The sequence below is a fragment of the Echinops telfairi genome, unplaced genomic scaffold (genome assembly GCF_000313985.2).
Source record: "Echinops telfairi isolate 266 unplaced genomic scaffold, ASM31398v2 ScPeMD7_443;HRSCAF=831, whole genome shotgun sequence".
In the NCBI taxonomy this organism is placed as follows: Eukaryota; Metazoa; Chordata; class Mammalia; order Afrosoricida; family Tenrecidae; genus Echinops; species Echinops telfairi.
The window spans coordinates 72,796,729-72,807,908 of NW_022104341.1; the positions used below are offsets into that span (position 1 = coordinate 72,796,729).

An 11,180-nucleotide genomic window follows, 5' to 3' on the forward strand; every position below is an offset into this window, starting at 1 on the left:
GCCCACTCCCAGGGCTGCACCTAACTGGGTGCTCCCCCGGGATAAAGACAGCCCCTCCCCTGCGCTATCACTCAGCGAGGCCCTTCCTCTCGCACCCCCGGCCCCCGCAGTCTCCTCAGCCCTGCGCACCACTCACCAGCTTTGACTTCATTCAGACAGTCTTCTGTCACGATGTTCTCCATACAGGGGACCAGGTACCCTGGAGCAGAATGCAAGAGGTGAGCGTTTCCACCGTCCGCCTCCGACGCCACCCCACTGCCAGACCACACCTCCTCAGAGAAGCTCGTCCCACCCTCCCCCCGCCCCCAAACCAAGAAAGACTGGACATCAGGACTCCGTTTGGACCCTGAGGCCGATTCCCACAGAGGGGTCCTAGGAGACGTGGCTGCCCGCACAGGCACCAGGCTAAGGAGAGGCAGGGTCTGGGCTGCAGCGGACTTGGACCCACAGTGCAGCCCTGGGCAGGTCCTGTCCACAGCGGGGGCCTCGGCTGGGGTGTGGAGAGATGCTGCCTCTGCGTCCACTCGCCCCTGCAAAGCTTGAGAAGCACTCACATGAAAGACCCAGGGGGTCTGGGGCCCTGAGCACCTTGAACCCATCGGGGTGGCCGGGAGCAGAAGCCCCCAAGGGCAGAGTCGGCTGCCTGGGCCAAGGATGCCCTGTCTTTTGGAGACTCAACCTAGTCCACCAGGCTCCCCAGGAATCCTGCGCAGCCACACTGCTGAGACCCCGCCCAGCCCAAACCAGCCTGGCGCCTGCGGGAACTGTGCCACTCCTCATGGCCCCGCCCTTTAGCCCAGGCTGTCCCTTTGCCCCCCTGGCTAATTCCCATCGACCTGGAATGCCCTGATCAACCTCCTGACCAAAATGGACCAATCCATACTGACTCTGGATGGGTGCCTCCTGGTGCTCCTGAAGGACGGAGAGTCTCCCAGTATATCCGGTGTTCCTCCTATTTGTGATTTATGAATCTTCTCCTTCCCAGGAAAATAGGACCGGTGCCTTGCTTCTGAACATGAGCAAGGCCCTATGGACCACCGCCGACCATTGCTCACCTCCCTTGCTCTGCCCACCCCACCACCGGAATCTCTAATGGGACCACGGCTAGAGGAGGCCATCATGTGTGGTGAGGGCATGGGAGACCCTTGGGGAGGTGGACGGGCAGACTAGCCACCACGATGAACTCACGTTTGCTGGCAATTGTGACCAACATGGGGCAGTGTTTCGCTCTGTTGTACACGCCTCTGCCACACGTCAGTGCTGACACGTGGCGACTGTGTAGGAAGGGTAGAACTGCCCCGGGGTGTTCCCGAGACTGCAACTCCTTCCGGGAGTAGAAAGTCTCATCTTTCTCCCCAATGTCAGGTAGGCAGTCGGGCCCGTGAGCGTGGGGTTCAGAGAGTATCTGGGCTGGGCATCTCACATTCACTCACTGCCACTGGGTTGATTCCAACACATTGCCACCCAGTAGGATGGGGCAGAACTGCCCTTACGGGTTTCTGAGGCTGTAACTCTTTAATGGGAGTAGAAAACCTCGTCTTTCTCCCATGGAGCGACTGGTGGCTTTGAACTACTGACGTTGTGGTTAGCAGCCTAACGAGTAGCTACTACGCCACCAGGGGTCCCTCCCACCAGACCAGAGACTTCTTCATCTGAGATCCACTGGAGGGGTAGGAGGCGTGTCTGTGCATCCTGAAGGCATGTGCAAAACTAAATTGTGCACATGTATGAAGAAACCAGTCCCCGGAGAAGGACAGCATGACGTCGAGGGACGGCGACAAAGAGGAAGCCCTCAACGAATGGGTTGACCCTGCGGCCCTAACAGAGCAAGAATTGTGAGGGCTGAAGCCTAACAACAATTGAGCGTTTTTCATCCTGTGGACACAGGGGCTACTGTGAGTCAGTTACTGCCTGGCTTCTAACACCACGGTCTTTAAAGCCTCGTAAGCTCAGAAAGGTTAAGAATCATTGCCCTGCACCGGAGTCCACCTGTGTCTCCCTGGCCGGGACAGACTCCTGGTGTGAAACCCATCAGTCACCCACCCGTGTTCGGAGTGACTCATTTGGAGCAAGGCTGAAAGAAAGCAGCACCGAGGATGAAGCCCTCATTGCCACGTTGGGCAGGCTGCCTGCAGGCCCGGGCATCCCTCCTCGGTCACAGCACTGCTCAGACCACACCAGCAGCTCCTGGTCTCTCTCGCTCCCCTCCCCCCTCTGTCAGCCGTCCTGTTTCTTTCACAGTAAGCACCCTGCCTACAGGTTATACGCTGGTCTGCGATCCTCAGGGTCGGCAGTTTGAAACCACCTGCCACGCCGAAGCTGAAAGGCTTTCTACTCCCACGAGAAGTTACAGTCCCAGAAGCCCAGGGGGGCAGTTCACCCCTGTGCTCGTGGGTCGCTGGGGGGCAGTATCGAGGACTGGGCATCCTGCCTGGCTGAGCGCTCTTGTCAATTGCTCCCTCGTGGACTCTGACTCACAACAACCCCGTGTGTTACGGAGGTTTTCTGGCTGTAATCGCCATGGAAAGAGCACTGGTGACCGAGTCAGGGAAGTGTTGGACTGCCAACCTCAAGGTCGGCGGTTCAAACCCATCAGCCACTCCACAGAAGAAAAAATGAGTCTGTCTGCTCCCGTAAAGATTGACAACCCCAGAAACCCTGCAGTGTAGGGTCACCATGAGCCAGGAGGGACCTGATGGCAGTGGGCTTGGTTTGATGCTGTTTATGGAAGCAGACTGCCAGCCAGGTCTTTCGTTTCTTGGTGGGCATCTGGGTTCAAACCGACAGCTTTCCTGTTGGCAGTCCAACCCAAAGCACGGGAGTGGGGGATCAGTAGAGATTCCTGAAGTAAGTCAACAGATGGATAGAGGGATGTACTGGTGAGAGCAGAAGAACTGGCGAGAGGGGCTAAAACCAACAAGCATTGCTTTCACAAGGGGAGATGGGTGGGCGCTTCATCATCTCCAAGCCCCTTGGCAGCGGCGTCTCCTGGTCCTTGGCAGAAAGAATGAGGTTGTTTAGAAGCACACAGCTGAGAGGAGGCCCACTCACCCAGCATGGCATCAGAAGAGTCCTGTGGGTGGGTGGCGGGGCAGTGGGGTTCTGGGCAAGGGGAACCTGTTGTTGGGTTCTTTCCAGAAAGGGAAAAGGTGGGATTATGGAGAATCGAAAAATGAAAGTGACTAATGTTTGAATACTTCGATATGCCAAGTTTCAAGGCTGGGACCTTTCAAAATATATCATCATTCAGTCTGTAAAACAGGACAGGATCCCCATATTACAGATGAGGAAACCGAAGCTCAGTGGGAATAAATAATTCCATTGGGGCCACCAGAGAGGGGATGGTGGAACTTTGAGTCTACTTGACCTTTTCTACCATGAAGCTCGGCCTTTCCTACTGAAGCCAATGGTGAATTTGGCTGGGCTCCTGTTAAGCCTGGGCCCATAGTGTACTGCAGGAGGAGAAGCAGCAGTTCTGCTGGTTAATCTCGGACCTGTGTCATCACTTCATCCAGGCATGGCCTGCACAAGGACTCCATGCTCAATCTGGTTCACAGCCGACGTGCTGTGTTCTAAGAGGAGAGGATCTCTCTAATGTGCACCATGGTGCTATCTGCTGGCCAACCCTTGGCCCTAAAGGGAGTCATTCTATCAGGTGCTAGAAGGGCTGGCAACCTGGTAGGTGTTGAATCAGAGACAGCTAGGGCCTTGGCAGCAGAGCTCGGTGTACCAGGGTGGGCAGCTTACCTATGAACATGACCGAGGCCTTCCGGAGGGAGGCCCGGGAGCTCTTGGTGAATTCCAGGCTCTGGCTGAGGAACTTGAAGGCACTGTCTTGATGGGTGTTCACCTGGGTCAAAAAGAAACCCAAGAAGCCTTGGCCTTCAGAGGGACTAGTTACCCAGCCAGCCCTCATGAGGCTAGGAATGGTGACCCTGACAGGCGGCCATGCCTGGGACTCCTGGCTCCTAAACATTTCTGCCTCCCCTCATCTGCCCAAGCCCTCCCAGAGGCCAAGCCTCTTCTCCTCTTAGCTGACAGCAACAATTGCTTCAAAGGTCCTCTCGCTGTCCAATCCACCCGGCTGCTGCTGCTGCTGCTGGAAAGCTCTCACATGCAAATCCAGCAAGAGGTGGGGATAGATATGGCACGTGAGAGACCTAGTAGGTTAGGAGACAGGTGTGATCAGGGTGAAAGATTCAAGTTACAGAGCCGTGAAGGAATACATTGGATGGCCAGAGGGCCTGATGGTGCTTAGCCATCCGGCAGGAACAAGACTTCCTTATGTGTTTGTTAGTAACTAGGAAGCCAGTATTCTTGATAGAGCAGTGACAGAGTGGTGTTTGGGCCAAAGTGTGGTGTTCAGGATGGGTTTGATCAAGTAGAAACTGGGGGCAGGGGGCAAGTATTCAGCTGAGAATCTGTTGCAGGAAGTGAAGAGAAATCTGATCTGATCCCTGTTTGGCTGACGCCCCCTCCAAGCTAGAACAGTAACTTCTGGGCCTGGCATACGAAGAGCCCGATGGTCACTTTCTGGGTCTGACACGCCTTCCCAGCTTCCTCTTCCACCCCTGCCTCCTCCTTGTAGGCCTGCTAGGCTCTAGTCCAAGGGCATGGCCCAGGTACCCCCAGGCGGGCCAGCTCCTTGACACCTGTGGCCTTTGAACATGTGAATGCACCTGTTTGTGATGACCACCCCTCTCTTCTTTGCTTGACAAGTTCTCTCATCCTTTGAGGCTCAGCTCAGAAGCCAGCTCCTGGAAGCCCTCCACAGCCCTCAAGCAGAGCTCACCTCATCACCTTGAGATGTCCACAGCATCTTGTGCATCCTGTGTCATGGTAGTCATGGCACTGGGTTGTCATTGTACACACCCGGTCCTCCCCTGCTGCTCCCCAAGAGAAAGAAGGGCGCTGTCTCACTCATCAGCTCAGAGGCCTCACCACCCTGCCAGGACCTCGAATGGATCAGGCAATGGAGGAACTGCGATACTGCACGAGGGAAGGGGTGGAAAGTTTACCAACCACTTTTTAATGCTAGGGCGAGAGGCTGACGTCACATAAGAAAAGCTGTCAATGGCCTGAAGCAAGAAGAAGCCAAGAATCCAGAGGGGTCATGACCTGGGGGGTCAGAGGCCTCTGCTTCCGCAACTCCACACGTAGCCTGGGAGAATGGTGACCAGTGCAGTGTTCCATTCACTGCTAATTCATATCTGACAGAAATCGGGTTTCCAGACTCACGGGACCCATTGTGACCGGAAGACCCTGACTCTATCGCCATGGTACTTTCTGTCACCTCATATCCATGTGAAAGTTGGCCATTGAATGAAGAATTGGCGCACTTGAATTCTGTTGCTGGTGAAGAATACTGAACGTACCATGGACGGCCAGATCTGTCTTAGTGGTACAGCCCGAATGCTCCTTAGAGGCAAGGGCGGGAAGACTTCATCTCACCCACTTCGGACATGTTGCCAGGAGACCGGCGCCTGGAGCAGGACACCCCGCGGAGGAGAGTGGAGGGGCAGCAAAAGGAGGAAGACGCTCCACAAGGGGAACTGGCACGGTGGCTGCAACCATGGCTCAAACTGAAGCCCCACTGTGCGGGCCGGGGCGGGCCACTGAAGCCCCACTGTGCAGGCCGGGCGGTGATTCTCTGCCCCTTCACGACTTCAACCACAACCACATCGCCCGAGATCATCTTTGAGCCTTGAACTAAGTCTGTCCCCTGAACCAAAGCCCAAACCAAACTCACTGGCCTGCGGTCCATTCGGACCCACAGCAACCCTGGAGGGCAGCGTCCACCTGCAAAATCGCATCTCTTTCCAGGAGGAGACATTCCTGTCCTTCTCCGGCGGAGTCCCTGGCGGTTTCAAACTGCTGGACTTGCAGTGAGCGGCCCACGGCGTAACCACGATCCCACGAAACTCCAAGAACCAAACTATTAGTGACTTGGACTCATACTGACCCTACAGGACAGGGTAGAGCTGCCCCTGGGGGTTTCTGAGCTTAACGCTTTCCAGGAGCAGAAAGCCTCTGCTGACCTTGCGGTTGGCAGCCCAGCGTGTGACCCCCAAGCCATCGTGACATGGACCACGTTTTTGCCCAACTAGTAAAGCAGGTTGGTCCCGAGCAGTGCACAGTTTGAAAGAATTATGGACGTGAGATGTAACGGACAACAGTTGACCCTCAGCCACAGAGGCGAAGTGGGGGTAGACCGATAGGGGCAGACGGTGAGTGTGCTGACCCGGTGCCACGAACAGAGTGGAGCCCACTGAGCCGTCTCTGTGGAGATGTGTCAAAGGGGTGTATATTTGTTATTCATATTTTCACCGAAAAGAACATGAAAAAAAAAAAAACCAAGCAGGCAAACGAAAAGCTTGGTTTCTAGCTTTTCTTTCCAATTGGAGGGGCTGGCATGAGTGGCCCACATGGGGACAGTAAACTGGGCTCTCCAACCCTGCTACTGACGGCTCTGGGCTCTCCAGCTTCCTCCAGGGCCCGGCACCCCCACTTCACTCACGGCTATCAGCTCCCAGCCACGGTGGGTTTTGAATTAGTGACTGTGGCCAACACTTCTTCCGGGCCTCGTTTCTTCCTCTGTCCAGTGATCATGAGACTAGACACTCCGCGGTCCCAGTTGTGAGCATTATCCATGCGCAGATGGTGGTGCCAGGGCCTGGTCTCAATCTTAATGATCATCATCTACTTTGTATGCTTCTGCTGCATGCCAGGAGGCCTTTGCCAGATCTCCCAGGTATGAAGCATGTGTGCCCGAAGCTTGGGAATGGCCTCGACCGAAGAGAACTACCTTGCCCGAGGTCAAACCTCTTCCCGGAGTAGCCAGCCTCCAGTGGCAGACGGGCATGAGGGGGAAAGACCAGGGCGCTGGAGCCCATCTGAGGGTTGGCCATCATAGGTTGGCCAAGATCTTCCAGAAATGACATCACAGCTCCACTTCTTTCTTGGCCACTCCTGCTTCCCTCGACAGGGGTTGGTTTCAAGGCCCTCCCTAAGAAACCTCCTACATGCTCACCTCTGTCCCAGAGTCAGCTTCCTAGGGAACCCAACTTATGTGCACAGGGAAGGTTGACTGGAACTAGACAGCAAAGTTCCCCAGAAGCCATCCTGAGACACTGTGGCTGTCTAGGGAGGCCACGTGCCACAAATGTGTTGCCCAGAGAGGGAGTGTGTGGATAGTGAGCACATTTCTTCAGTAGGAGACCTCCCAGAGCCTGAAGTGTGTGGCACTCATCTGCCCATGGCCGTTAAGTCATTTCCAACTCATAGTAACTCAAGTGCAATGATGTTACTAGTGTTGTAATCAGTGAGAGCCTAGTGCCTTGATACAGACAAAACATCTAGTGTAGATTCTCGAGCAGAACGAGAATTCCAGACCGCTTCGCTGTGCTCACACGAAACCTGTGCACGATCAAGAGGCAACTGTGCAAACAGAATAAGGAAATGCTGCATGCGTTGAGATCAGGGTTGTCTCCTCTCACCGTACTTATTCAAACTCTACGCTGAACAAGTAATCAGAGAAGCCGGCTTAGGTGAAGAACGTGCCATCAGGATTTAGGAAGGCTTATTAACAACCTTCAATATGCAGATGACACAACCTTGTTTGCTGGAGCGAGGTGGACTTTACAACTCCATGGAAAGAAAACTAAAATCCTCACAGCTGGACCAGATAGGTGACATCCTGGCAAACGGAGAAAAGACTGAAGCTGTCAAGGATTCCATCTTGCTTGGATCCACAATCGATGCTCAGGGAAGCAGCCGTCCAGAGATCAAAGATCATCGCACTGCATACATCTGCTGCACAAAGACATCTTTCAAGTGTTGAAAAGCGAGGATGTTTCTGTGAGGACTACGGTGTGCCTGCCCCAAACCATGGTCTTTTCAATGGCTTTACACACGTGAAAGCAAGAATAAGGAAGAGTGGAGAAGAACTGAAGCATTTGAACTACGGGGCTGGGAAGAATTTTGAAAGTACCATGGGTTGCCAAAAAACATAAAGGAATCCGACTTGGAAGAACAGCCAGCATGCCCCGGACAGGCAAGGATGGCGAGACGTTGTCTCATGTACTTAGGACATGCTATCGAGAGAGAGAGAGACCAGTCCCTGGAGAAGGACATCCTGGTTGGTAAAGTGGAGGGGCACCGAAAAAGAGGAAGGCCCGCAACAATTGATATAATGGCTGCAACAATGAGCTCACACCTGAGACCAACCGTGAGGCGGGTGCAGGGTGGAGTGGTAGTTTGCTCTACTGTGCACGGGTCGCCATGAGCAGGAACTAGCTCACCGGCTCCTAACAGCCCCAGCACGACAGGACGGTCAGGAGGCGCACTGGTGCTAGTCGTCCGATAGGCTGCTAACCACGAGGTCTGTAGCCGGACGCTACACGCAGCTCCGCAGGAAGGTGAGGCTCTCTACTTCCGAAACCCACAGGGGCAGGCTACTCTGTCCTGTGGGGTCATTATGAGCCAGAATCAGCTCCATGGCAGTGAGTGAGTATTGTAACTGGTGACAGAATACACAGAGTAGTCAGTTAAATTAAACGCTGGGAGACGATGGGATGGTTGGCCCCATGACCTACCTGAAAGATGTTCTTGGCCTGAACTATGATATGACTGTGGGACCTGAGAGGGAAAGGCAGACTCAAGCAATGTGTAGGATCGTTAAGATTTGAAGAACAATAAGAAATGGATGGTGGCAGGGGGCGGGGGGCAGGGAGTGGGGAAGGAAGCAATCTGGGCTGAGGCTAGGTTTCTGCTCTGTGAGTCCAGAGGGACAGAGCAGAACTGAAGTGGAAATGGTAAGTTCAGAAAAGACATGCTGCGTGGTTCACCCAGGGGGTGGTCCCAGGAAACATTAGGCACGGGAGAGAAGTCAGAGATGCGGCTAGACCTCCAGCAGCCGGCCACTGGTGGGTGGTACCAGAAATAGTCAGACGGATGCTTGTGTAACCGGAAGACAAAGTAGAGCCCCCTCCAACGGCAACCATCAGCCACTGTCAACAGGAAAGCACTCACAAGGTACTTGCAGATTTTGGCCACTGTCTTCTGGCGGTTGTCCCAGGGCTTCCGGCTGTAAGCTGTTTTGGGCAAATCCCAGCCCATGAAGCAGGAACATCGGAACAGCGTCTTCACACATTTCTGGGGGCCAATGGGAATGGAAGAGAGCTGTGGGGCCCCAAGGCAGCAGATGATGGTGGGGAAGGGGAGTGTGTGAAAACTAAATTTTGGAAAAGAATTCCTATTTGAAATGTACAATGGCTGTTTGGAGGAGTGAGTACCTTAGGAGTACAGACCACGAATTAATTGTCTCCTCCCCACCCCTGCCCAGTGAACTGTGTCTTGATGACTCTTGGTTGGTTTGGTTTCTATAGAGAGTGTCCCCAATGGCCCCAGGTGGTGGGGTGGAAGGCAGTGCCCAGGCCCAGTGCTCACTCACCTGGCTCACCTCGGAGTTGCCCTCCTGCATGACCAGCAGTATGGGGACCAAGGTGCTGATCAGTTGCTCCTCCATGTCTGGGCTGCGTGGGGACCGCAGCTTCTGCACCACCTTCCCGTACAGGTTGATGCATGAGCAGCGCACATCCTCCCGCGACTGGGGCACAAAGGCGGACTCAGGGGGTGCCCCTCCTCTGGGAGGCTGCCCATGCCTGTCCTCTCCACCTACCCGGGGCACCAGGGCATTCCTTTCCTCATTCTGGGGGGTCTTCCAGGCACAGAGACAGCTGAGGCCACCAGCAGGGCTGAGCCGGTACCAGCCACCCCCTCCTGAGAGCCTAGATCTGAAGTGCTCCCCACTATTCCCAGTCAAGGCCCCCAGTAACCCAAAAGGTGACTTAGTGATCCATGGGAAAATGCACACTTGTGGCCAATAAAAATAATGTGCCCAGTGTAGGCGATCAGTCGCAGAAAGGGGAGAATCTATTTCAAAAGAAGAGATAGAGTCGGCTAGAATCAATTAGAGAAAGAGATGGTCTCTGGGTTGATGAGCGAGCGTGTAAAGGACCGTCTCTGGGAGAAACATTTTTAAAGATGAGGACCGTTCCTGGGAGAACCAATTAGGAAAAAAAAGAGCCGGCTCTGGATTGGGAAGAACCAATCAGAAAAAGAGGCCTTCTCTGGAAGAACCAATGAAAAAAAAAAAGGACCAATTCTGGGAGAACCAATTAGGACAGGGACCTTCTCTGAGCGAACCAATCACAACAAGATCAGACCATTTGAAGCAAGGCGCCTCTTCCTCAGGCTGACTCCGCCCTTCCCAAGTCCCAGGGTTATGCGCTGGGGTAGTGGGAGATCTTGCAGCCCCAAGTCGTGCAGAGCTGCGCTCCATGCGCAACCACCTCCCCCCCTCCCCCCCGCTTTGTCAGAGAGACTCCTTACGTCACTAAAGTGAGGCATCAGGACCTGCAGCAACTCCACGTTGACCGAGGAGTCAAACAGCTTCAGGTCTTGCCCCTTGAAGATGCTTTTGATGTTGTGCATGGCCTCCACCACCAGTTGCCCATCCACGTTCTGCAGGCCCTTCACCATGGCGGGCAGGAGGGCCTGCACCTTGGCTGTCTGTGGGGTAGGGGTGTCTGGGATAGGCTCACAGGTGGGAGACCCAGCCTCTGATCCACTGAGATGAAGTCGATGAACAAGCTGCCACCGTCGATGCCATCCTACCTGCTGTGGGCCCTGTCTCGAGAGCTCTGGCTGCTCCCTGAAGGCCTCTCTGACCTCCACTGGTGACTCCTTCCTGATTGGGGTGCTCAAGGTCCCCTGCACCCAGAGGCCTCCCGTTGCACCGTCCCTGTATCAATGATCTCTCTGGGCCCGGAGCCCGCCCCTTCCTCCTGGCTACCCTGTGAGCTGTACTAGTGCCCATGGTAGGGGAAAACAAAGCTATTTAAATGTTCAGCATGCACCTACAGTCTGGACCTTGGCTTCCTCGTTTGTAAAACAAGAACCGTCACTGCCACCTCTGCCCCTCCTGGGAGACCTGTAGCAAAGCAGGTTAAGTGAGGGGTTCTGGTCCACCAGCAGCTGCATGGGAGGAGGAGGGGGAAGACGCCCGCTTCTGTTCAGACATGCGGCCTTGTTAGCCTTGTGGGCACTTCTCCTCTGACTTAGAGGGTTGCTGAGTCAGAATCAACTGGAAAGTGGTGGGTATTTTGGGGGGGGAGGGC

General features: G+C 54.7%; 1 protein-coding gene across 1 annotated transcript in view; it reads right to left on the minus strand.

Annotated features, from left to right (window-relative positions):
* Positions 1-11,180, minus strand: part of MROH7 (maestro heat like repeat family member 7) — a 60,181-nt gene that overhangs the window by 2,132 nt on the left and 46,869 nt on the right. The window contains exons 18-22 of the mRNA XM_004699645.2: positions 10,393-10,572; positions 9,452-9,607; positions 9,031-9,153; positions 3,748-3,850; positions 137-199 (exon numbers count right to left, since the gene is read on the minus strand). Coding sequence (XP_004699702.1) covers positions 137-199; positions 3,748-3,850; positions 9,031-9,153; positions 9,452-9,607; positions 10,393-10,572 — 625 coding nt within the window. The remainder of the gene's footprint in view (positions 1-136; positions 200-3,747; positions 3,851-9,030; positions 9,154-9,451; positions 9,608-10,392; positions 10,573-11,180) is intronic.